Genomic DNA, 27,247 nt, shown 5'->3' on the forward strand with positions numbered 1-27,247 from the left:
AAATTACGAACTTAATTCCAACTCAAATAGAAATAAAATATTTAATTTAAGACTCGAATGCATGGGCCTCAATATAAACACCTTGGATTCCATGGGATTTGTCTCTTTCTTCTCTTTTCTCTCATATCTTTTTCATTAATTTCAATTATTTGTAGGGATCGAGACTGACAATTTTGCCCAAGTTGATGTAATTGTGCAGAGCACCCGATCATCCCAACTTTGTCCCATTGAGAAATTTGTGTCAAACATTTCCCATCAATCAACATTATTTTCATTTAATTATACTACTTGCTGGGTGGATGCTAACATCTATAAAAATTATTAGTCTCCGCGTGTATTCATTTTCATTTTAGTCCTCCTCTTGCAATAACCAAGCACTGTTTTGCTTGATTTCAGTTTGAACCAGCAATGGCTTTCGACCTCACCGTAGAGCTTATTACTAAATTGAGCTCCTTTACTCTCTCTCAAATTGGACTGCGGTGGAATGTCAAAGATGACCTCGACGACCTCAAAAGCACCGTCTCCACAATCAAGGCTGTGCTTCTTGACGCAGAAGAGCGATCTGTGACCGGCCATCACGTCAAAGATTGGCTTGAAAAGCTGAAAGATGTACTTTATGATGCCGACGACTTGCTTGATGATTTCTCTACCGAAGCTTTCCGGAAAGATCTATTGGGTGGGAGCAAGCTGACGAAAGAGGTACGCCTTTTCTTCTCAAGCTCAAACAAGTTTGCTTACAGTCTCAAAATGGGTCGTCAAATTAAGGCCATTAAGGCGAGGCTAACTTTGATCGGAAGTGAGGCCAAGATGTTCAATTTGGTAGAGCGTGACCGCCCCATGGAAACCTCTTTCATGACCAAAAAGAGGCATCAAACGCACTCTTTTAAAGATAACATAATAGGGAGGGACGATGATAAAGCAGCTCTTTTAAAACTCGTGTTAGAGTTTGAAAGTGAAGAAAATGTTTACATCATTCCAATTGTTGGGTTAGGAGGGTTAGGGAAGACTACTTTGGCGCAGTTTGTCTATAATGATGAGATGGTCAAAAATCATTTTGACTTGATGATGTTTGTGTGCGTTTCAGATGTTTTTGATGTCAAAATAATTGTAGAAAACATTATCAAATCTGCCACTGGCCAAGCACTAAATCAAAAACTCGAAATGGATCAATTGCAAAGCCAACTTCGAGGAAAAATCGGTGGGAAAAAATATTTGCTTGTTTTGGATGACATTTGGAATGAGGAGCGGGAAGCATGGTTAAGCTTAAAGAATTTATTGATGGGTGGGGCTAAAGGAAGTAGGATAATAATAACTACTCGCTCTATGAAGGTAGCAAAGATTACTAGTACATGTCAGCCTCATGTTCTGAAAGTTTTGTCTGATGACAATGCTTGGGTTTTGTTCAAAGAAATAGCATTTGGGCAAATATCTGAGAACTCAACAAATCCAGTCTTTGTTGAAATAGGGAAACAGATTTTGGAAAGGTGTGGTGGGGTTCCCTTAGTCATAAGGACGATAGCGGGTACATTATTTTTCAAAGAAACTGAAAAGGAGTGGCGTTCTTTCAAAGATAATGAACTTGCTAGACTGTCTGTACATCAAGATGAAATTTTACCTACACTTAGGTTGAGCTACAATCATCTCCCATCTCATTTGAAGCATTGCTTTGCTTTTTGCCGATTGTATCCAAAAGATCATGTAATTCATGTACAAACTCTTGTTCAATTTTGGATTGCACAAGGTTATATAAAGCAATTGAATCCAAGTCAATCTCTTCAGGAGATCGGGTTTGAGTATTTTAATGATTTAGTTGATAGAAGTTTCTTTCAAGAGGTAGGAGAAAGATTTTCGACGGAAGAACTATCATGTAAAATGAATAATTCAATGCATGATCTAGCTGAATCAGTAGCAGGGAGGGAGAGTAGTATTGTAGATTTAGAGCGACATGCAAGTCAGGTTGGTGAAAATTGTCGCCACATATCAATTAATCCTTCATTAATTCCTTCATTGAAGGGAAATATGTTGCGAACTTTGTTACATTTTCCGAACATTAGAATTCAAATTTTGAGTGATGAAACTTGGGATTTGATAATTGCAAATTGTAGATGCTTGCGATTATTAAAATTGGATGATATAGATTTTAAGATGATTCCACGTTCCATTCATAAGTTGAAGCATTTGAGGTACCTTGATCTTTCTCACAATCGCGATCTTAAGATTCTCCCAAAGAGTATTTGCAGTATACAAAATTTGCAAGTGCTGAAACTTGATCGGTGTTGGGAGCTTGAAGAATTGCCGAAGAAGATTGAAAATTTGGTGAATCTTACCCATCTTGGGTGTGAAGATTGTAATGGCTTAACTCATATGCCACGTGGAGTAGGAAAATTGAGTTCCCTTGAAACGTTAAGCATGTTTGTAGTGGATAAAGATGGTTCTCATGGCGGTGCAGATCTAAGTGAATTGAGAGGGCTTAACAACCTAAGGGGAGAGCTAAGAATAAGAAATTTGGGATTTGTAAAAAATGCAAAAGAGAAGTTTAAGGCTGCTAATTTGGAAGAGAAGCAACATTTGAGATCGTTGGTTTTAGAATGGGGCTTTTATTTTGATGACAACGATCATGATGACAAATCACTTGAAGACCTCCAGCCCCATCCTAATCTCAAGGAGCTCTGTATTCAAGGATGGAGGGGTGATGCTGAGTTTCCAAGTTGGATTTCTTTTCTCACAAATCTCGTCCATATTAAAATATGGGGTCTTGGTAGTAAATTCAAACATCTCCCGTCCTTTGCTCAATTTCCTTGTCTTCAAGATTTGGTAATTTGTGATTTAACTGAGCTGGAGTACATGGATGATAATAGCCCAAAAGGAAGTCAAGGAGAACCACAATCATTCTTCCCATCGCTTAAGTATCTTTGCCTACGGGATTGCCCAAATATGAAGAGTTGGTGGAGAAAAAGGTCGATTGATGATTCCAACGAGGACGACACAACAGTTATGGCATTTCCTTGTCTTTCCTGTTTAAAGATTGAAAATTGCCCTCTGACTTCAATGCCGTTGTATCCTTCACTCGATGATTGGTTAAAGTTGGTGAATACCGGTTCAAGGCCGTTAAAGCAGACTATGAAGATGAACATGAATCCTAAGACCCCATCAAGTTCAACCTCTTCTCTTCCGCTCTCCAAATTGAAATCTTTCCATGTAGAGAATCTAAAGGAACTGGAGACTCACATGCTAGATGAGTACCTGCAACATCTCACCAGCCTCAGAGGTTTAACGATTAGAGATTGCAAGAAGGTTGATTTAGAGGGCATGCAATGGGAACCCCTTAAGAATCTCTCTCGTTTGATGATTGATAAAATTCCACTGCTGGTGTCTCTCCCACGTGGGTTTCAACATCTTGTTCAATTGAAAACATTAGAAATTCGTAATTGCAGTGGATTGAGGTCACTCCCTGTGCTCCAAAAACCCATTCCTGTGTTCCAGCATCTCACTTCCCTTGAAGAGTTTGAAGTAACGAACTGCAGGGAGCTGGAGCTATCAGAAGATGACATCCAAATATTTGAAGATCATACAAGCCTACGATATCTAACGCTGGAAAACATTCCAAAGTATCGGCATCTACCGGGGCGGTGTAAAAACATCCATAATAATAGTAGAAATTCCCCAACTGAAGGAAAGATGTAGGGAGGACATTGGTGCAGATTGGCACATTTGGTGGTATCAGGTTGGTCCGTCCTTTCTATATATTTATTTATTTATTTTTAACACCATAATTTGTTTCCAAAAAATAAAAATAAAAATTAGAGTGGTATATGTTGGATAAAATGGCAGTAGCAAAGAAAGCAAAACGAATGAAAGAAAAAACAAAAGAAAAGAACTCAGCCAGAAAATTTGTGACTGAAAGTCATCATAATTTCATTCAAATTTTGAATATATGAAGGTTACAAAAGTATTTGACAGTTACCTACTAATTTAACTACTCTTACTTAATTCTTACTAAAAATATAGCAACTTGTATACAAAAGAAAGCTGGCATACCAGCTATTACATCAGTCAATCTTTCCTACTAACTTAGCTAACTCATTACAAAGATTTAGGCTAAGTTCCATAGGAACAAATATTCAAAAAAATAATTTTATAATTGAACCAACTCCATTTCTTTGCTACAAAACAGTATAGCAGCTAAAATTGTACAATTTGCTGCTGTTGGTCTTTTGACCAATTTGTTGCTGTTGGTTCTTTGTTGCAATGCAGGCCACAGCTTCAACACTCCTCCTTGGTCTGTATGCAACAAACACCAATCCTTTCCTTCAAAGCATTAAATCGGTTGGCTCCCAATGGTTTAGTTAAAATGTCAGCTAGCTGAATTTCTGAGCTGCAATGAACTAAGCTAACCTCCCTAGATTGCTCAGCTTCTCTAACAAAATGGAATTTGATTTTGAAGTGTTTAGTCTTACCATGGAAGACTGGATTCTTGGCTATGGCCACAGCTGATTGATTATCCACTCTAATCTCAGTAGGCTGAACTTGACTTTCATTCAAATCATCCAAAATCTTCCTAAGCCAAATGGCTTGGTTCACAGCTGCTGCAGCTGAGATATACTCAGCCTCTGCTGTAGATTGTGCAACAGTTTGTTGCTTCTTCAAACTCCAGCTGAAAACACTCGAGCCTAAGGTGAAAAAATAACCTGAAGTGCTCCTCATGTCATCAACTGACCCTGCCCAATCGCTATCAGAATAGCCTACGAGTTTCAGCTCCTTTGCCCTCCAAAACTTCACACCAGTATCGATGGTTCCTTTGACATACCTTAACACTCTTTTTGCTGCCTTCAGATGTGCCACATTACTGCAGTGCATAAACTTTGAAAGTAGACTAACAGCATAGACAATGTCTGGTCTAGTTGCAGTTAAATAAAGCAAACAACCAATTAAGCTTCTATATGCCTTCTCATCTACTCGATCATGTTCACTGGCACTTGACAATTTTTCTCCCAATGCAACTGGTGTAGTGACTGATTTGCATTTCAACATGCAAAATTTTTCAAGCACCTTGGAAGTAAATGTTTGCTGACTTATGAAAATGCCATCACTTCCTTGTTTTATCTCCATGCCAAGAAAGTAGGTCATCAGACCAAGGTCAGTCATCTCAAAGACATGTTGCATCTGTTTCTTGAAGTCTTCAATAAGTTCATCTTTGTAGCCAATAACCAACAGATCATCAACATACAAGGAAACAATTAACAAGGTTTCCTCCTGATCCTTCTTAACATAAAGTGTAGGCTCACTGATACTCTTTGTGAACCCGAGCATTGCTAAGTAGCCATCAATCCTCTCATACCAGGCCCTTGGAGCCTGTTTTAGACCATACAAAGCCTTTTTCAGCTTGTAGACCTTCTGTTCTTCACCAGTGACCTTAAAACCCTTAGGTTGCTCAATGAATATTTCTTCATTAAGAAAGCCATTTAGAAAGGCTGACTTAACATCCAGATGATGCACCTTCCAATGCTTTTGAGCTGCCAAAGCTAGCAGCAATCTGATAGTATCCAACCTTGCAACAGGTGTAAAGGTTTCAGAAAAATCAACCCCTTGCTGCTGACTATAACCTTTAACAACCAGTCTGGCCTTATGTCTATTAAGAGAGCCATCTGCATTGTTCTTAATTCTATAGACCCACTTTACACCTATAATTTTTCTGTTTTCAGGTCTGTTTACAAGCTCCCATGTATCATTTTTCTGAATCATTTTAAATTCAGCTTCCATAGCATCCTGCCAGCATTTTTCTTTTGCAGCTTCTTCAAAACATGAAGGCTCTACTATAGTTACTGTACATCTCTCATAGATGTCAGTTAATGTCCTGGTGCCTTGAACAGGTTGATCATCATAGCCATTTTCAGTTACTTCTTCATTTTCAGCTTGCTGCAGATCAACATCAATCTCTTCTCCATCAGGCAAATTTGCTTCAATTCCATCCCATTTCCAGCTACTTGCTTCACTGAATTTCACATCTGTGCTCATTACAACCTTCTTGGTCAGTGGATCAAAGACTCTGTATCCTTTCTTCACATTGCTGTAGCCAACAAACACCCCAGGCATGGACCTCCTGTCCAACTTGGTTCTTCTCTTCTCAGGTACCAACACATAACATAGACAGCCAAATACCTTCAGATGAGAGACAGATGGTTTCTGTGCAAACCAGGCTTCAAAGGGAGTTTTTCCTTTGACTGCATTAGTTGGCAACCTATTCAACAGGTAAATAGCTGTATTCACAGCTTCAGCCCAAAAAACATTAGGCATTTTAGCCTCAAATAACAAACACCTAGCCATATCAAGGACTGTTCTGTTTTTCCTTTCACAAACACCATTTTGCTGTGGTGTGTACACAGTAGTCAATTGGTGTTGAATTCCAGCATCATCACACAATTTTTGAAACTTCTGAGATACATACTCAAAACCATTGTCAGACCTCAAACATTTTAGTTTGCAATTTGCTTGGTTTTCGACCAAGGCTTTAAATTTGCAGAAAGAGTCATAAACATCTGACTTATGCTTCAAAAAATTTACCCAACAGAACCTTGAATAATCATCAATGAAGAGTGCAAAGTACCTGCTGCCATTTAAGGAGGTAGTATTTATTTGTCCACAGATGTCTGTATGAATAAGCTGAAGCTTCCCTTGTGCTCTCCATGCCTTGTTGACTGGAAAGGGTAATCTGGTCTGTTTGCCTAGCTGACAGAGCTCACATACAGCATCCTTTGGCTCAATTTTGGACATATCACTGACCAAATCCATTTTGTGCAGCATGTTCAGTGAATTGTAGTTCACATGCCCCATCCTCCTGTGCCACAAGTCTGTCTCATCAGACTGAGATGCGTATGCCTTGGCTTGCAGTTGATTCACATCCACAATGAAGGTTCTGTCTTGCATAGCCACTGTAGTCAACACTTCACCAGCAGCATTTTTGATCAAACAGTTTTTGCCTTCAAAAATCAGAAAGTAACCCTTCTCCAATAGCTGGCCAACACTTAGCAAGTTTTGGTCAATGTCAGGTACATAGAGAACCTCTGAAATGGTTTTAATACCTGACTTAGTGCTTATCAAGGCCTTGCCTTTCCCTTTTGCCTCCAGCAGCTCACCATTGCCAATTTTGACTTTGGACTTGAAGGTGGTGTCAAGCTCCTTAAATATACTCTTCTCAGAAGCCATATGGTGGGTACATCCACTGTCAACCATATTTTACTAACTTTGCTCGAGCTTGCAAAGCATGATGCTGAAAAAACATGCTCTTCTGGTGATTCAACCTCTTCTGCAGCTTGAGCTTGGCTTTGAAATTGTGGTTGTGGTTTTGGCTTGCTCTTACAGACCTTTTCAATGTGGCCAAATTGCTTGCAGGCTCTACATTGAATGTCTGGTCTGTACCAGCAGTATTTCTCAAGATGAGTAGTCTTCTTACAATGGACACAAGGTGGGAACTTCCTTTTGACAGGTTCTTTCTTCTTCTTCTCAGTCCAGGGCTTCTTGCCTTTGGCATTTAAGTTTGCACTTGAGCTTTCTCTGCTTCTAGCCTGAAAAGCTCCTTCATGGTGGTCCTCCTGCCTATTTGCCCTTCTCTGCTCTTGAGCATAGAGAGCATTTATAAGCTCTGTCAAAGGGATTGTTGACAAGTCCCTTGAATCTTCCAGAGAAGAAATTTTTGCTTCATACTTCTCTGGCAAGGTTGTTATGACCTTCTCAACCACTCTTTGGTCACTAAATTCCTCCCCAAGCAGCCTTATATTGTTGACAGTAGTCATGATTCTGTCAGCATACTGCTTGATGGTTTCTGAGTCCTTCATTTTGAGATTTTCAAAATCTCTTCTCATGTTGATCAGTTGCTGTTGCCTGGTCTTGTCAGACCCCTGAAACTCCTCCTTGAGTTTGTCCCAGGCCTGCTTTGGAGTGTCACAAGCCATTATTCTTGTGAAAATAATATCAGAAACTCCACTTTAAAGGCACGACATAGCCTTATACTTCTTGGCACAGTCTTCATTGTGCTGCCTAATCTGGGCTATAGTCGGGTTGGCTCTTAGTGGTGGTGGCTCAGTGTCATTGAGAACAACATTCCACAGGTCGTGTGCCTGCAGGTATGTTTTCATTTTCACTGCCCAGATGTTGTAATTTTCTCCAGCAAAGACAGGTGGAGGAGGTAGTGTAAAACTCATTTTTCAGCAAGCAAAACAACCTCTTCTTCTTTTGTTTCAAACACAATTTGCTTAGTGACAGTGTACAACCAAGGCCCTCAAAGACTGAAAGCTCTTGATACCATTTGTTGGATAAAATGGCAGTAGCAAAGAAAGCAAAACGAATGAAAGAAAAAACAAAAGAAAAGAACTCAGCCAGAAAATTTGTGACTGAAAGTCATCATAATTTCATTCAAATTTTGAATATATGAAGGTTACAAAAGTATTTGACAGTTACCTACTAATTTAACTGCTCTTACTTAATTCTTACTAAAAATATAGCAACTTGTATACAAAAGAAAGCTGGCATACCAGCTATTACATCAGTCAATCTTTCCTACTAACTTAGCTAACTCATTACAAAGATTTAGGCTAAGTTCCATAGGAACAAATATTCAAAAAAATAATTTTATAACTGAACCAACTCCATTTCTTTGCTACAAAACAGTATAGCAGCTAAAATTGTACAATTTGCTGCTGTTGGTCTTTTGACCAATTTGTTGCTGTTGGTTCTTTGTTGCAATGCAGGCCACAGCTTCAACAGTATATTTAGTCTCCAACTCTGGGCTCTCATGCCATTTTCATTCAAGTTGGATACTGTTAATTTCCTTGTTAAAATATTATTCATTTCACATCTTGTATAATTTGAAATTCCTTTATTTTAATCCTACCATTTTCATAATATTTTGCTAATTTATGCAGTAAGCCATTGGGGAAAGGCATTTGTCAACTTCAATAATTTATATGCATAGAAAGAGGTGGTAATTTACGCATCGTTACTGCTTCTTTTCATATCTCTCATTTCATATACATCAATTTAAGGGCTTCTAATAATTTAATTCTAAAAAATCTTTAAAATAGACATTGGAGCATATATATAGATGATTTATTTCATGGATAATTTGTGAATTCTGTATTTGTCATCTTTCATAATGTTTTGCTAATTTGTGCAGTAACCCATTGGAGTCTATTTTGATGAAAGGCATTTGACAACCTTAAGAATTTACATGCAGAAAAAGAGGGGGGGTAGTTATTTAATTGCTTTACACTTTCAAAAAATATTAATCTCGCAATTTCAATGATGTAATATAACCCCGTAACTAAGCTTCTTCTTTTTCAGCATGAATTCAATGGAAGAGGCAAAAAACAAAATGGACATGCATTCTTCATGAGCTGATCTGTCCATGGCATTGTACTCCCATGAAATCCTACCCTGTATGCACATTTGTTCTTTCTTTTTCTTTTTCTCTTTGTTGAAGATCGACACAAATTTTGTAGATTTATCCTCAATTTCTTTGTCGAAGAGTCCCTCTGTTGATCTAGTCCTAATTTTTGTAGCGCATAGCATATATGACAAGAAGCAGAGGCCATACTTTCAACTACGATTTGTTCATCTGCCAAAATATTCCAGCAAAACAAAAATGGTAATATATGTCATCAGTTTCATTATAATTTCCAATTGATCGGATATAAATTATATATATGCCAAATGATTACTAGCTTATATGGTACCTATGCTATTGACAGATTCTTGGAGTCGTGTTGGAGAGAGCTTAAACACGCAATGTAGTTGTCAAGTAAGTAAATTGATTAGGGGCTAGGGATTAAGGGTTGATGAAAATGGAGGGGGATATTTCTCAATATTCTTTGATGCTGGGCACCCCTTTTAGCTGTTTGAATTTTGAAGGATCTTGCTCAAGAATATTTGGTGGTGAGGTTGAGGTTGATAAAATTCTTTCATTATTTATAGATGAACAACAATATATTAACACTAATGGGGATGTGAATTTGTTACCATTACAGATGATGATGATGATGATGATGATGCTCAATGTCTGGCCCTTTGTTAAGCTTGCACTGGAAAAGCATAGACAATGGGTTTGTGGTTACCCCCCATTTATGCACATGATATAAAGTTGGCTGTAGTAACAGTAAGTGTTTCTACATTTGGAGACTGCTTGGTCTAAAATACATAAATTTTAACATAATTCTATATTGGCATTTCCAGGTTCGTTGTTGCTTTTGGAAGAGTCCTATTTCAATGATTGTCAGTTGCTGGAGATATTGCATTGATAATTTATTATTCCATGTTACATGGAGCTTATGTAAAGCTTAATTGATCCTAGAGCTTATATATAGATGATTTGCTTCAAGGGTGATGTGTGGATTTAAAGGAGCACATATGTTTATAGTGAGGAACGGAACTATTATCGAGTGCCATTGCTATAACCTCCGAGTGTTAATTTTCACTTACAGTAGGTAGATTTGATAGAGAGTTTACTTAATTGTACAAGAGTGGGGTTGCAACAAGTGTTCGAGGGATTGGGCCTAAATTTTTTTTTTTTTTGTATTCTGAAGTTTATAGTGGATTTATCTCTGGGCAAAACCCCGCAGATGTAGATGTAGGACAAGTTCCGAACTGCATAAACAACCTAATTGGGTACTTTATTACTCTTTACTTGTGCAATGTGTGCCAACTCACAAAAGAACATATTTCTGCATTTAGTATTCTAGAAAATGTTCCAACACAGGGTAGTTTAAATGATTGTCATACATAATTTAATGAAAGCACTTCGCAAGAAAATCCTTAAATTGATTACACTGAAAAGAATCAATCGAAATAAATCAGTTTTTTTCAGTTTAATTAATTCTTATGTTTGATTTAATTGATTTATTTGCTCGATTTTCATTTTTAATGTTTTAGATTGATGAGCTTTTTAATTAGGGATAAATTTTAAAAATATACATTAATTATGGTTTAACATGCAATTGTATAAATGAACATTGATTTTGTGCAATTTTATAAATAAAATTTTGATTTGATATTATTAACACAATTATTGATATAACATCCTCTTATGTTTATATGATGTATACATAAATAATTATATTAATCCAATATAAAAATAAATTGAAGTATTTATTTTTTTTAAATGTGCATGATTAAATCAAGTTTCAAGTCAAGTATACATTTGAATCAAAATTAGAGTTTCATGCGTATAGTTGCATCAAATTAAAATTTATATATACAATTGCAAATTAAATCAAAGTTCAGATATAATTTTAAGATTTATCCCTTTTAATTATTAAACCAAAAACCTATTCACATATCTAAGTGCAAAATAAAATAAATACTTAATACCCATATAAAACTCAACCCACCTCAATTAATTAAAAAAACCTAAACAAATATTTAATTTAAAAATCCGATAATAAAAATTTTATATAATATATTTATTAAAAGAAACTAACTAATAAAATTACTTGTAACAAAAATTAGTCTGGTCAATATTATTCATCATATTATTAAATATTATTGGATAAATACAAAAGTGATATTCAGGTGAAGTTCTTTCTACAAATATTCAATTTTATTATTTATTTATTGCTTTTAATAATAATAATATAAAGAAAAAAAAACTGAATTTCTTAACTTCTTTATATTAGCACACCCAAAAAGCACTTTGATTGCTGGTGACGAAAATTTCAAAAGATTTCCGGATAATAATTAACTACAAAATAAAAAACAACTATAAAAGGAAGAAATTAAATAATATCATAAATAAATCAAATATACAAAAAAGAAAAGAAAGAATGATTATTTCTTTTATTATTTCCGGCACTTTCATTATTATTATAGTTATATTATTAATATTGCACTATTATTGCATCGCTACTATTATTTTATTTCTTATTATTTATTTATAATATTATTTTATTTGTACTTATATAGCAATTTCATTTTTGCTAAGCATTCTATTACGCTCGCACATAATCATACAATGCTTAAATAAATTAATTGCACATCGCATTAAATATTATATTCATTTTACCCGATTATTTTTGAAATTTGAGGAGTCGTGCTCCTAAGTTATGAAGTATGATCTCTTTCCAAAATCGAAGTAATTGAATATCCTATTTAAAAATAAAAAATGAGATTTGAGTAATGATCAAATGGTGATTATTCTTGTTTTCGAGGATTCAAAGCATCATGTCCTAACTTACAGGACATGATCTTTTCTTCTCGACTAACTCGAAGTAAGGCCTTTTCGTAAATTTAATTTAGTGAAGTGATATTTTAATCAAAAAAGAACATCATGCGAAGAGGGATTGTATTTTAATTTCTCTTTGAATTTTCAATTTTTGACATCAAAACATCAAGTAACCAGCTAGGTACCAATTTTGGGCGTTATGAGAGTACTAACCCTTCCTCATACATAACCGATTCCCGAACCCATTTTCTTGGATTTTGTAGGCTAAAAAATTTATCGTTTTAGTAAAATATAATCTTTTATTAAAATAATTAATTTTTGAGGTAACCCAATTACACCTGATAAAAATGATTGGTGACAGTTCCATTCTCGTTTTAAAATAAAAAGTCGATTTCGAAAAAAGGTTTTGACGCATTCTATTTCCAAATGCTGAGGATGAGAATATGGATGCCCTCCAACAATCGCAACCCTTTTTTAGCTTGTTACAAAACAAATGTATTTATGTTCCTTTAATTTTCGGATTCCATTGTGCATTAGTTTCTTCATTCAAGATTAAAATTTTGCATAATACTAATGTGTTATCTGTATAAATTGATTAATAAAGAATGAAATTCAGATGATTTTTTCAATCCACACACTAACGAGAACAATCTGATAAAAAAATCCGTGAGATTCTTCGATGGAAACTTATCTAAGTTCAAAACACTATTGAAATGAAATATATAAACAGTCTGTACAACTTTTTCTTTCTTTATGCGTTGCATCATCGAGAAACAGATATTGAAAACTGCACAAAATTCATGAAGAAAGACAGTCCCTATTAAGTATTATTTATTAATTTGTTCATGTAACCCCCTCCTTGACGTTTAAACAATAGGCTCTTCCTCCGGAATTCGATGCAACGAGATACTGCAATCCTCGAAAGAAAGGAAGAACTTGGGCATGCAGGGGCATTTGTTGGTGAGCTAAGGAGGATTCTAGCACATCAATTCCCTCTACATAGCAACAAGAACTTGGAAATTATAAATGTCAATATACAACAGGATAAAATTGATCTCGTTTAGACTTAGCACTATCGAAAGGTACAAGAAAGACTTATTGTTACTAAAAACATAACCCCGTATTTTGTGCACAAATGGTGGCCAAACACAAAATTTAAGATAGGGCCAAACATTGGGCGTCATCATCATGTGTGATAGTAACAAACTCACATCCCGTTAGTGTTTATACCTCAAAACCTTTTGCCAAATTAATTTTTCTTTACTAAAATGCTTACCATCATCAGTCTTATATTATTTCCTATGTTATGTCAGCTTGTTACTTTCACATATTACTCACAAAGAAATTAGTTAATAGATTTAAAGATTGTCATTTGCATAAAATTTCGACATTCAAAAAATATAGCAACTAAGAATGATACAGTTAGAGAATATGGATTAAATTTATAACTTTATTCATAATACAGGACTAATAGCATAATTTAACAAAATAGATTTAATGGCTACCATTTGATCAGGACAAAAAATTCAAAATTCAAAAAGTACAGGGACTAAATTTGATCAAATTAAAGTACAAGTACTAAATCTCAATTTACACAAAGTAAGGGTCTGATAGCTAAATTTGACCTAAACATATCATAGAAAATAGAAGAAAAGAAACGAATGGTATGAATTACCTGTCATTCCTTGTTAGTGTTGCTCTTCTAACTATTTTAGTGATCACAGTATTTGGTATAAGCTGCGATTTCAAATGTGTATACACAAGAGGACTTCATCAGATCATTGCAATGGTCAGATTATTATGATTTAAAACTGCAAAGCAATTAGATAAATTACCTCCTCAGTTTTCTGCATTTAAATTCTTGAAATTTCCAAATTGCTTTTACTGAAAGTCTTCTATGGTCACTGCACAAATTAGCAAAAGACAATGATAAATGATAAAAAACTGCACCAGTAGGAGTAACAAAGTAATTTCAATCTATAAAATATGTAAACATACCAACCTGTAGCTATATGAGCAATCTTATGCCAATCGGCCCCAATGTCCTTCCGACATCTTTCCTCCAACTGGGGAGTTTGTCGTATGCATAACTCCTCCAAACTGGTTAGGCAACGCATCTCGTCCGGAAGCGATGTTAAATTGGGCAAATCAACGAGATAAAGCAGTTGCAGATTTGTTAGATGTTGAAGCCACTCTGGAAGACGCTGACACTTCGGAATGGTTTCCAGCCATAGAGCACGTAAGCTTGTATAATCCTGGAATATTTGCATGCCAGCTGCAGATAACTCCAGCTCATTGCAATTCCTTATTGAAAACTCTTCAAGGGAAGTTAGATGTTGGAACACTGGAAAGAGTGACCTCAATCCACTGCAATTACGGATTTCTAATGATTTCAATTCAACAAGATGTTGAATCCCAATGGGGAGAGACACGAGCTTTGGAATATTATCAATCACCAAACAAGAGAGATTCTTAAGGGGTTCCCATTGCATGCCCTCTAAATCAACCTCCTTGCAATCTTTTATTATTAAAGTTTTGAGGCCGATGAGATGTTGCTGCCACCCAGATAAAGACAGTAGCAAATGACAAGAATCAATAAAACAGCGTTCAAGGGAAGTCATATTTTGCAAGCAATCATCTAGCATGTGGGTGTCCAGTCCCTCAATGTTCTCTGCATGGAAAGATTTCAATTTGGAGAGAGGAAGAGAAGAGGTTGAAGTTGATGGGGTCGTACTAGTGATGCTCATCTTGATGGTCTGCTTTAATGGCCTTGAACTGGTATTAACCAACTTTAGCTTTTCATTGAGTGATGGATACAGCGGCATCGAAGTCAAAGGGCAATATTTAATATCTAGAGAGGAAAGACAAGGAAATGCCATGGTTGATGCTCTTATAACTGTTGTGTCGTCCTCGTTGGAATCATCGTCGATTGGTTTTGTCGTTCTCCACCAACTCTTCATATTCGGGCAGTTCCAGAGACGAAGAACTTTAAGCGACGGAAAGAATGATTCTGTGTCTCCTTGTCTTCCATTGGGGCCATGATCTTCCATGCACTCGAGCTCAGTTGAATTAGATATCTTCAGCTGTTGAAGACAAGGCAATTGAGCAATGGATGAGAGATGTTTGAAATTACTCGGACCCCATATGGTAATATCAACGAGTTTTTTAAGCAAAGAAAGCCAACTTGGAAACTTGCCATCACCCCTCCACCCGTCCACCTTCAACATCTTCAGATTTGGATGGGGCTGGAGGTCTTCAAGTAACTTTTCATCATCATTGTTGCCATCGCCCCATTCTAAAACCAATGCTCCCAAATGTTGCTTCTCTTTTAAATTAGCAGCCCTAAACATCTCTTTTGCATTTTTCACAAATCCCAAATTACTTATCGTTAGCTCTCCCTTTAAGTTGATAAGCCCACTCAATTCACTTAGATCTGCTCCACCATGGGAGCCATCTTTGTCCACTACAAACCTGCTTAACATCTCAAGGGAAGTCAACTTCCCTATTCCACGCGGCATATGAGTTAAGCCATAACAATGTACACACCCTATATGGGAAATATTCACCAATTTTTCAATCTTTTTCGGCAATTCTTCAAGCCCAACACACCAATCAAGTTTCAGAGCATGCAAATTTTGCATATTGCAAATACTCTTTGGGAGGATCTTAAGATTGGGATTGTCGGAAAGATCTAGATACCTCAAATGTTTCAATTTATGAATGGAACGTGGAATTGTATTAAGATTTAAATTATTCAACTTTAATACCCGCAAGCATCTACATCTTGAAATTACTAAATCCCATGTTTCGTCCTCGCTCTTAATTTGGCTTTGCTCGCTCTCTTTTGGAAAACAAAGTAAAGTTCGCAACTTCTTTCCCTTAAGCAAAGGAATTAATAAAGGACTAATTGATACATGACGACATTTTTCACTGACCTCACTTGCACTTGAATTTGAATCTACCAAACTACTCTCTGTCCCTGCTACTACTTCAGCTAGATCATGCATTAAATCATGCATTTTACATGTTGTAAACCAGGTTTCATCATCTTCTACCTCTTGAAAGAAACTTCTTTCAACTAAATCTTTAAAATATCCCAACCCAATCTCTTCAAGAGATTGACTTGGATTTGATTGCTTTACGAAACCTTGTGCAATCCAAAATTGAACAAGTGTTCGTACATCAATTTTATGATCTTTTGGATATAACCGATAATAAGCAAAACAATGCTTCAAATGGGATGGAAGATGATCATAACTCAAGTTAAGTGTAGGTAAAATTTCACCTTCGTTCTGAGATATTCTAGCAAGTTCGTTATCTTTAAAAGAAAGCCAATCATTTTTAGAATTTTTGAAAGATAACGTACCAGCTATCGTCCTTATGACTAAGGGAACTCCACCACACCTTTCCAAAATCTGCTTTCCTATTTCCACAAACTCTGAACTTGGTGCATCTGTAGATATTTGCTCAAATGCTATCTCTTTGAACAATGACCAAGCATCATCATCAGACAAGCCTTTTAGAACATGGGGTTGACATTTACTAGTAATCTTTGCTACCTTTAAAGAGCGAGTAGTTACTATTATCCTACTCCCTTTAGCCCCACCCATCAATAATTTCTTTAAGCTAACCCATTGTTCCCACTCCTCATTCCAAATGTCATCCAAAACAAGTAAATACTTTTTCCCACGAATTTCATCTCGAAGTTGTTTTTGCAATTGATCCATTTCGAGATTTTGATCAGGTGCATGGTTAGCTACAGATTTGATAATGTTTTCCACTATTGTTTTCAAATCAAAAATATTTGAAACACACACCCATATCCTCAACTCAAAATGTTCTTTGACCGTTTCATAAACGAACTGTGCCAGCGCAGTCTTCCCTAGCCCTCCAAACCCCACAATTGGAATGATACAAACATTCTCTTCACTTTGAAACTCTAAGATGAGTTTTAGAAGAGCTGCTTTATCATCTTCCCTCCCTATTATCTCATCTTTATGAGCAAAAGAGTGCGTTCGCTGCCTCTTTTTAGACATGAAAGAGGTTTCCACGAGACGATCACGCTCTACCAAGTTGAACATCTTGGCCTCACTTCCAATGGAAGTTAACCTGGCCTTAATGGCCTTAATTTGACGGCCCATTTTGAGACCATAAACAAACTGGTTTGAGCTTGAAAAGAAAAGGCGTACCTCTTTCGTCAGCTTGTTCCCACTGAGTAGATCTTTTCGCAAAGCTTCGGTAGAGAAATCATCGAGCAAGTCATCAGCATCATAAAGTGCATCTTTCAGCTTTTCAAGCCAATTTTTGACGAGGTTGCTGGTCATGGATTGTTCTTCGGCATCAAGAAGGACAGCTTTGATTGTGGAGATGGTGTTTTTGAGGTCCTCAATGTCATCTTTGAAATTCCACCATAGTCCAATTTGAGAGAAAGCAAGGGAGCTCAACTTACTAGCGAGCCCTCCGGCGATGTCAAAAGCAATTGCTTCGGCCATTGATGGTTGAACCCAAAATCAAGGGAAAGTGTTTGATTATTGCAATAGGAAGAGTGAAATGATTCGAACAAGATGAAGTGCAGTACATACAGGTAGAGTCTATGGCATTTTATATAGATGTCACCACCCACCCCCAAGTAATAATTAAATAAAATCTCATCTTCTTTGTTCATTAAAAAATTTTGAGCAGTTTTCAATTTCTGTATTAAACAATATAATTGAGACACTATCATACTAATACACTAAATTTCATTTTAATGGAGGAGTTAACCGGTGATTAAATTAATATATATATCAATGATTATAATATTAACGCCCTAAAACTTAATTTACTATTAAAGTAAATATTGTCTTTTAAAAAAATAAATATTATTAATCACTCACCTTGGATTGAGTCAAAAACTTAATTTGGGCAGCTAAAATCTAACATAAATTTGTTTATTGTAAGTGTGGTGGATGATTTTGATTTGTTAGTCCAACTTTATTTTAATATTTATGGTGCTTATGAGTTGTTATGGTGAAATATTCTTTTATATAAGTTGAATATTATTTTAACATTATTATATAGATATGTATGATAACATAAAGACAATTTTAAATGTTGATATTGGTAGCTGTTGATGTTATATGTTTGACTATTAATTATTGTTTATTAGTATAATTTTTATTTGGGTTAAATTATAGAATAAATTTTTTAATATTAAAATATATTTTAAATCTCTATATACATTTAAAATTTAATTTTCTTCTTTTATTTTTAAGAATTTACCATTTTTACTTTTCAAATTTAAGAATTCGCTTTCAAATTATATATAATTACGTACAATTTTAATCGAAAAGTTAATGATATTAACTATTTGAACTAATTAATAACATTTTAAACATTTAAAGACTAAATTATATCAAATATAAGTATAATAGAGAAGCTAAAATTAAAATTTAACCAATCATGATGCATCCACGTGTCAGTAAAGGAAAACCTTTTGAACTTTCCTTAAATTATAAAATAAAAATTTGAAGGTTAAAATATAATATAAGTCTCTATACATTTCGTATAGTTAAAATTTAATATCCTACTTTTATTTCAAGAATTTAATTTCTCTACTTTTCAAATTTGAAAATTTAAGTCCATAGTCATCACCATTGTTAAAATTTTCTAATCATGTAACAATAAGAATAAGGTTGAAAATATTGATTAATTTTTTTCTAAAAAAATAGCGATTCAAACTCGTTATGATAAAATATGTAGACAATTTCAAATGTTTTATCTACTACAAGGCATACTTAATATAAAATTTATTTTTGGTAGATTTTTTTTTTCAAATACGACAATACATTCAAGTTAAACAATTAATAGGATCTAAAATTGAAGATAATATATTTTTTTAGTAATTGGAGTGGATTATTTAAAGTCATTACCTTAACCGCAAGGAGGGAGATGCTGAAGGCAGGGCTAATGACTAGAGTGAAGTCGTAACAAGATAGTCGTACTGGAAGGTATGGCTGGATCACCAGTTTTTCAGGAAGAGCTAATGCTTGTTGAGTATTTTGGTTTGACACTGCTTCACAACCCCAAAAAAAGTGAGCTACGTCTTAATTAAACTTGAAGATGAAAGTCTTCTTTCGTTTCTCAACGGTTAAGTAAGACCAAGCCCATGAGCTTATTATCTTAGGTCGGAACAAGTTGATAGGATCCCTTTTACGCCCCAAAGTCCCTCCCATGTGGCGACATGGGGGCGTAAAAAGGAATGTGAAGGATGGATTTCTCTCGCTTTTGGCATAAATTAAATCTAAATTCTCATGCTTATAACATAATATTTTTGTTATTAGATTAAAATTTTACTCAATTAAAATAAAATATATTTGAGGTAACAATACATTACTGTTTGGATAGGGATGATTATATATTAAAGTTTGACTATTATCTACAACATTTATCTATTAATTGAAAATTAAACCCCAAATATATGCCGACAAGTGTCTATTAATTGAAAATTAACCCATAAGTATACGCGGTGTACACGCTATTATTTTATTTTTCATTTCATTTTTTATTTATATTTTTAATTGATTTAAGGAATTTTAGGGTGAAAAAGCTTAGATTATCAAAGTTGAAAAATAACATAAGATAATTATTTATGCTATCTTGTGTTAAAATATTATACCCAACATCCAAAAGTAATAATATATTCTTGCTCATAAATATTTACGTAGTTCAGAATTTAACACACCTATGAAGTCTTTGCCCATAGATGAATTCACTAAAATTTTTTTACTCGGAATATAGAAAATGGTATTCTTTCTTGTTTATTTAACATGATTCGTTGCAACATTGAAGATATTTTTATGTTCATATGTTCTTCTATAAATATATAAGACATTCTCAAGCTTTTAAGATTTCCTTCTATTGAAGTAATACTATGAGTAAATTTGTAATATATATAAACTTCAACACTTAATGGATGTTTGAATTTAAAATCAAGTTGGAGTAAAAAGGTTAAAAGAAATCAAACTACGATATGAAAAATTAAATCTAAGTTTTGAAGTATCGGATCTGATTTCTAATTTTTTTTACCATATATTACCTCATTTACTTCAATTAATATTTTACTATTTGTTAAAATTTGTTAAAAAAATAACTGTATACTTCGACAACAATTACAATTTATCTTTGATCATGTTTATTGGCAAATGAGTTGCCTAGCGCATTAAAAGTTAAACCTCAATTATGCAATGTAGGTGCACTTTGATACAAATCTCGCGCTGGTCAACTTTGTGCTATGATTCATTAACTAAGGGTATTTATCCTATTCCCAAAATCGTAATGTAGGTTTTGCTTCTTCTTTTTTATAGTTTAAGTGAATATGTATGTGAATGCGTGAGTTCCAAATTGTATTATATCAAAAAATATTAAAAAGACCTCACAAGACCGAAATTAAATATGTGTAGATATCTTATCTCCACACAAATAGCAATTAAACATTTGTAACCAATCATCATTACATTTTAAACCAATGATCTCAACTGTGTTGCTTCTCTTTCAAATTAGTAGCCTTAAACTCCTCTTTAGCATTTTTCACTTATCCCAAATTTGTTATTGGTAGCTCTCTCCTTAACTTGTTAAGCCCACTCAATTCACTTAGGTGTATGGAATATATGGATATGTAGTATTATTGAGATTGAATTATGGTGTACCAATGATGGGTTAACGTTAGGAAATAAGATGAAGGCGACACGGGTAATTTTGGAAACAGATAGTTTAGTAGTTTTAGATCTTATCCATATGAAGGATAAGATGGATTATGATAATGCTATGCTACGGAGTATTAAAAGATTAGTTGCTTGTGATTGAGAAATTTGATTCAAGCATGTGTTTCGTGAAGGGAATCGATTAGCAGATCAAATGGCAGCCATAGCTATTAGCCTTGAACCGAGTATTTATGTTTACCCAAAGTTACCAAATGCAATTCTTCAGATTCTACATAAAAATTTACATAATTTTATAGTGTTTAAAACGATATCGACTTAATTCTTATTGTTTTATCTACCTTTAACAACAACAACAAAAAAAAAAGAAAAAAAAAAGATATTTGCCCTCCAAGAGCAACCATAAAAAGGATATGCGAATATATGGATTGCCAACCTGTTGCATCACTAAATTTACTCTTTAAAGATTTTTTTTAATTAAAAAAAGGAAAAAAAAAGAGAGAAATTAGAATGGGAAGTATTATGGTAGGCGTAGGTTGAAAATATATAATGAAAATCAGAATATATGATGTAGAGAGACTTAGGTGATGTTTGGCTCACAACATAATCATCACCCACCACCAAATTTTTAGTGGACATATCATCGGAACCAAACTAACCCATCTTCACCACCTCAATCATTGACGCCAATTTTTTCTCTTTACAAATTCATGCTCCCAATAAAACTCCCTGTAATGGACTTTCTCCCTGTACAAATTTTGGGAATATATTTGCCCTCCAAGACCAACCATAAAAAAGGATATGCGAATATATGGAATGCCAACCTGTTGCATCACTAAATTTACTGTTTAAATATTTTTTTTTTAAATGAGAAAAGAAATTAGAATGGAAAGTATTATGGTAGGCGTAGGTTGAAAATATATAATGAAAATCAGAATATATGATGTTTGGCTCACAACATAATCATCACCCACTACCAAAATTTTAGTGGACATATCATCGGAACCAAACTAACCCCTTCTTCACCACCTCAATCATTGACGTCAATTTTTTCTCTTTACAGCATTAAAGCTCCCTGTAATTGACTTTCTCCCTGTACAAATTTTGGGCAGGGAAAACAGAGCAAAAAACAGAGAACCAGAGCAGCCAACAAAGAAGCATCTATATACAGGTTCACTAAGCATGACCATGGAGGCATCACCAAGCATCTATATATTTTTGTATTTAATAAATATATTAATTCTATTTATCTATTTCGGTATTTAATTATTCTTTTAATATTAAACCTTAAAACCCCATAACCAAAATGTTGGGTTTTGGTTGGATATGCTTTTAAACGTTTCGACCATTCATTTTTAGTGAAAAGATGCAAGTGGCAACAATCGTAAAAGGCCAATGGGTGTGGCCTTTTTTAGCAAGAAAATTCAAAATTTAATTTTTTTTAATTTATCATAATTTTATTTTTTACTATATAAAACTTTAGTAATTAATCCAATTAAATAACATTATTATTAAATCGTTAATCTAAAATTTATATATAAAAAATTAATAAAAATTAACCGCTCATATATCAATTTCTCGTTTTTCACAAATTACGATATTAAATTAAGAGCAAAAACTAACTTATTAATTTTTGTAAAATAAATGAATCAACTTTATAATTACTTTCAAAATAAAATTTTAAATTCATGTTAAATGCGTGTCTAATAAAAACTTTAATTATCGTTTTATATAAGTCAAGACAAAAATTAAATATTTTATAATTCTCGATCTTAGAATCATAATTTCTCTATTTTTATTTTTTAAAATATTTTAATGGAAAATTGAAAATAATATAAGAAAAGGATAACACAAAAGAGGAAGACCAATCAATTTGAGAGATGTATATCTTTCTAAAGCTGTGGTTTCCATGTATTTGCTCATCTAACGAAACATCAACCATCATGTATAAAAATATAAATAGGGTAAATTATAGAAATAGTCACTTTTGTTTGCCTCATATTACATTTTAATCACTTATGTTTGAAATGTTACGTTTTAGTCACTTATGTTATAGTTTTGTCACGAAGTGGTCACTATACCGTTAAGCTCCATTACCTCCCTAACGACGGTCCTACGTGGAGTCCAAATGGATTTTAAATGCCAACTTAGATGTCTTACATGATAGTCCAAATTAAATTTAATTAATTAAAAACCTATTTTCATCCCAACAACTAAACATCCAAGTTGGCATTTAAAACCCATTTAGGCTGCCATGTAGGGCTGTCGTTAGGGAGGTAATGGAGTTTAACGATAGAGTGACCACTTCGTAACAAAACGATAATGTAAGTAACTAAAACGTAACATTTCAAATATAAGTGACTAAAATGTAATGTGGGGCAAATAAAAGTGACTATTTTTGTAGTTTACCCTTAAAAAGACAAATTAGTCTCTATACATTATATCAAAGAGTAAACTGGTTCTTCTATTAAAAATTTCCTCCAATTGTACTTTTAAAATTTAGTATGGCTAACAAAATAACCAAACAATGACACATAGCATTCCATATGTACTTTATACTGACATACAAAGACTCATTTTTAACAGTATAAATGAATAAAATTTTAACAAAAAGAATAGCTTGCTCTTTAATCTAATGTATATGGACTAATTTGCTCATTTTTTAAATAGAGGAGGTAAAAGGCAATTCGACTCTTAATATAAGAGCCTTCGTGATGCTTTTACCTACAATTCTATAATACGTCAAATAATTTACTTTTTAGGTAAACTACATTAATAGTTTCTCAACTTTTTTTTTGTCACCAAACTATTTGATTTTTAAAATCGAGACTCGGCTCGATCTTACTCATGAATACCTTTAAATTACACTTAAAAAAACAAAAAACAAAAAACTTTATATTTAATATAAAGATATTCACTATACTTTCCCCTACAAATCTATAATACATTAAATACAATTTATTATTATATTTTTTTAATTTATTAAACATATATTTACGCAAGAAGCTAATAACACACACTAAATACTATTCCATCACTAAATCCTCACACAATCACCAAAAAGAAACCCAATAACTTACAAATCCACCATGTCCGGTAGCAAAGACTGTGGCGGCCACCACAAATCCCCCCGGAAAAATTTCCGGCGAGTCATCTCTTGTATTCTAATCCTCCTCCTTCTCGTTCTCATCACAATCTTACTCATATGGGCAATCCTTCGTCCTAGCAAACCCAACTTCACTCTCCTCGACACCACCGTCTACGCCTTCAACGCCACCACCTTCAACTTCCTCACTTCAAACTTTCAAATCACCGTCCGTTCAGAAAACCCAAACGATGATATCGGTATTTATTACGACCGGCTCGACGTTTACGCTACTTACCGGAACCAAGAAATAACACTCCGGACTCGATTCCCACCAACGTACCAAGGCCATAATGAGGTCAATATTTGGTCACCTATAATATATGGTACTATGGTACCGATCTCACCGGAATATTCCGTCGCATTGGGTGCTGAACAGATGGCCGGAAGTGTTTTTTTGGTGATCAAGATTGATGGACGGTTGAGATGGAAAGTTGGGACTTTTGTAACTGGGAGGTATCATATTCATGCAAGGTGTCCGGCTTATATTACGTTTGGGGAACAAAGCCACGGCGTTTTGGTCGGAGAAAATGCTGTAAAGTTTCAGTTCTATAGTAGATGCAGTGTTAGCTTGTGAAGAAGAAGAAGCAAGTAACGCCGTTAAGTATATGGTTTTGTTTATCTTTGTTTTAAATTTGTTTCCCTCGTTTTCAATTTGACGCCGTTAATTTTTTATTTGGGTAAACTACATTACTAGTCATCCATCTATTTTTCTTTTCCTTTTTGGTCACACAATTATGAAAAGTTACAAAATGATCACCTAATTATTAGTAAGTTTATTTTTTCACCCAACTATGAAATTTACTAATAGTTGGGTGACGATTTTGTAACTTTTCATAATTGAGTGACAAAAAACAAAAAAAAATAGTTTGGTGACTACTAATGTGGTTTACCCTTTTTAGGTTAAAATATGCCATAAGTCATTGTACTCTTCATAAATTTGGAATTTTAGTCATTATACTTTTATTTTCAAGAATTTAGTTATTTTACTTTTCAGATTTCAAAATTTAGGCCCAATTGTTAATATTGTTACTTTTTTTGTCGAATTTGTTGGTGTGACATTTCGAAATAAAAAAATACTCACTTGCTAGCCATGTAATTAAGAATTTGACGTTTTAATGAACTTGAATTAATAAAATAATTTCAACAGTGTTAACAGTTGGACTTGAATTTTAAAATCTAAAAAGTAGAATGACTAATTTCTTAAAATAAAAGTATATAGACTAAATTTCAAGTTTACAAAAAATATAAAGACTTGTGACATATTTTAAATTTTTAGTATAAGGGAGATTTTAATTTTGTTATAGTAAATGGGGGAAATAGCAAAATAAAAATGACAATTAATATGTGAACAAAATCTAAATGTATGCAATTTCTAAAAAAAATGTGTGATTAATAAAATAATTTTTCCATACATTATATTTTATTTTAATTAATTTTTTTTCAGAATTTATATAGCAGAATTTAACCTTATTTCTATAGATTAAAAAAGGTATATTTCCATGTAATATTTCTTAAGAATTTCTCTTTTTTTTTTCTTTTTCAAATTTTCATCCATTTAATCTTAAGAATTATTTTTCTTATTTTTTTTCAATTTTCATTTATTTCATATAATCTTAACAACTATTTGTTATAACTCTAATTTTTATTATTTAATTAATATGTTTTATCTTTTTAACACTTTTTTTAACTTATTTTTTTTATATTTCATATTTTATGCATAAAGTATAGATTTAGCTCATGTGCTCTAATTTGGCATAAATTTCGAATTATGAAATTTCAATCTTAACTAAAACAATAGTCGTTAAATCTATTATGTCTAAATTTGTTATTTGTCTTAAACTATGCATAAATTGTGAGTTCAGTTTTCGTTTTTTGAATTTAATACTTTTTAATCCATAAAATTATTTGAAATTTAAATTTTCAATATTATACCATTTAATTCATTAATTAAAATATTGTGGCTTTTTCTTGCAAGTATTATGTCCACATATTAAGTTGGCATGGCATTAAATGTAATAATACATTTGTTGTATAAAATTATTAAAAAAATTTAATTTAACTTAATAAATTTAACAACTATCATTTTAATAAGTACTAAAAAATAACTAAATTAAAATATAAAAATTTTAAAAAAATTTGTGAATTAATAGTAAAATTTAACCCATAAATTAAAATAATGGCTAATTTTAAAATGAGTGGTCTGACATAAAATAGATAAGAAACAAAGAAAATGATGGGTTGAAGCAATGCATTACATATTTTCTTTTTCAATTATAGTTTGGACCTACTTTTTTTTTCCTTCTTATAATTAATTTAGGAAGTTTATTTAATGTTATACAATTAACAATTAATGAATCAAATGATATCATATTATTATATTTTAATGAATAAATAATTTTATTTTCTGATAAAGTGATATTATTTGTGTATAATATAATTATATGATACATTAAATATAAGAATCTTTTAATTTAATATCTTAAAAGTGTGCATTTAGGGGAATCTAAGCTCCAATTTTTTTACCTAGATATTATATTTTCCTTTTTCTTTAAAAACAAAATAAAAAATTAATAATTTCATAATGAGTAAATAAATGTAGCATTCTACCACTTGGTCCACTAGTTAGTGCATGATTTATATATTCAAAAAGTGAGGCTCAAAAATCCTTTTTTTTTTCTTAAAAGAAAATACAAAAATTAAGGTTCACAAACATCAAATTTTTTAATTGATATGGTGCAACAACTTACATGGGCTTAATTGCAAATTTTTTAAAACATTTCACACACATTAGGGGTTAAGGCTGGGAAGTCCCTATATTATAGACTACATCAAATTAGTCCCTTTGTTATTAAATGGATCAATTTAGTCTTTATACTATTAAAAAGAATTAAATAAAATTAAATTGTAAGAGAGTCGGCAATTTTTAATACAATTTTTATACAATAAATGTTAATTCTATTACAAATTGGTCTTATTTGATCATTTTTAATACTACAGGGACTAAATTGATCATTTAATTATTGAGGGATAGGGACTTCCCAGTTACTTTCAGCCTTGTATATGTATTTAAATCCTATATATGGATGTCGGAAGGACATTGGTGCCGATTGGATTGCTCATATCGCTACAGGTTGGTATGTTTACCCTCCAACAACGGCCTCTTTTGCCAATGTAGACCAAGCTTTTTGGCCC

General features: G+C 33.2%; 3 protein-coding genes across 11 annotated transcripts; 2 read left to right on the forward strand and 1 right to left on the reverse strand.

Annotated features, from left to right (window-relative positions):
* Nucleotides 1–275: 275 nt before the first annotated feature.
* Nucleotides 276–10,667, forward strand: LOC107934577 (putative disease resistance protein RGA3). 9 transcript variants are annotated; one of them, XR_005920855.1, is made up of 9 exons: nucleotides 277–3,724; nucleotides 8,745–8,805; nucleotides 8,919–8,977; nucleotides 9,170–9,242; nucleotides 9,337–9,431; nucleotides 9,555–9,640; nucleotides 9,744–9,927; nucleotides 10,020–10,147; nucleotides 10,225–10,667. XR_005920855.1 is itself a non-coding variant. In XM_041105197.1 (2 exons), exon 1 carries the CDS (start codon nucleotides 409–411, stop codon nucleotides 3,682–3,684), a length of 3,276 nt encoding a protein of 1,091 aa, XP_040961131.1. In that variant the 5' UTR covers nucleotides 276–408; the 3' UTR covers nucleotides 3,685–3,724; nucleotides 6,799–7,108. The 9 variants fall into 9 exon arrangements, 1 of the variants encoding a protein (XP_040961131.1); XR_005920852.1 differs by having other exon boundaries at nucleotides 8,919–8,974; XR_005920850.1 differs by lacking the exon at nucleotides 8,745–8,805 and having other exon boundaries at nucleotides 278–3,724.
* A 2,221-nt stretch (nucleotides 10,668–12,888) lies between these two features.
* On the reverse strand, nucleotides 12,889–17,389 carry LOC107934564 (putative disease resistance protein RGA1). The gene is made up of 4 exons (XM_016867025.2): nucleotides 14,211–17,389; nucleotides 14,044–14,112; nucleotides 13,884–13,945; nucleotides 12,889–13,203 (listed from the first exon to the last, which is right to left on the reverse strand). The coding sequence occupies exons 1-2, from the start codon at nucleotides 17,347–17,349 to the stop codon at nucleotides 14,090–14,092; spliced, it is 3,162 nt and encodes a 1,053-aa protein (XP_016722514.2). The 5' UTR covers nucleotides 17,350–17,389; the 3' UTR covers nucleotides 12,889–13,203; nucleotides 13,884–13,945; nucleotides 14,044–14,089.
* A 6,483-nt stretch (nucleotides 17,390–23,872) lies between these two features.
* LOC107934565 (NDR1/HIN1-like protein 1) lies at nucleotides 23,873–25,025 on the forward strand. The gene has a single exon (XM_016867026.2). The coding sequence runs from the start codon at nucleotides 23,997–23,999 to the stop codon at nucleotides 24,627–24,629; it is 633 nt and encodes a 210-aa protein (XP_016722515.1). The 5' UTR covers nucleotides 23,873–23,996; the 3' UTR covers nucleotides 24,630–25,025.
* The last annotated feature ends 2,222 nt before the right edge of the window (nucleotides 25,026–27,247 follow it).

The sequence above is a fragment of the Gossypium hirsutum genome, chromosome D11 (assembly GCF_007990345.1).
Source record: "Gossypium hirsutum isolate 1008001.06 chromosome D11, Gossypium_hirsutum_v2.1, whole genome shotgun sequence".
Classification (NCBI taxonomy): Eukaryota; Viridiplantae; Streptophyta; class Magnoliopsida; order Malvales; family Malvaceae; genus Gossypium; species Gossypium hirsutum.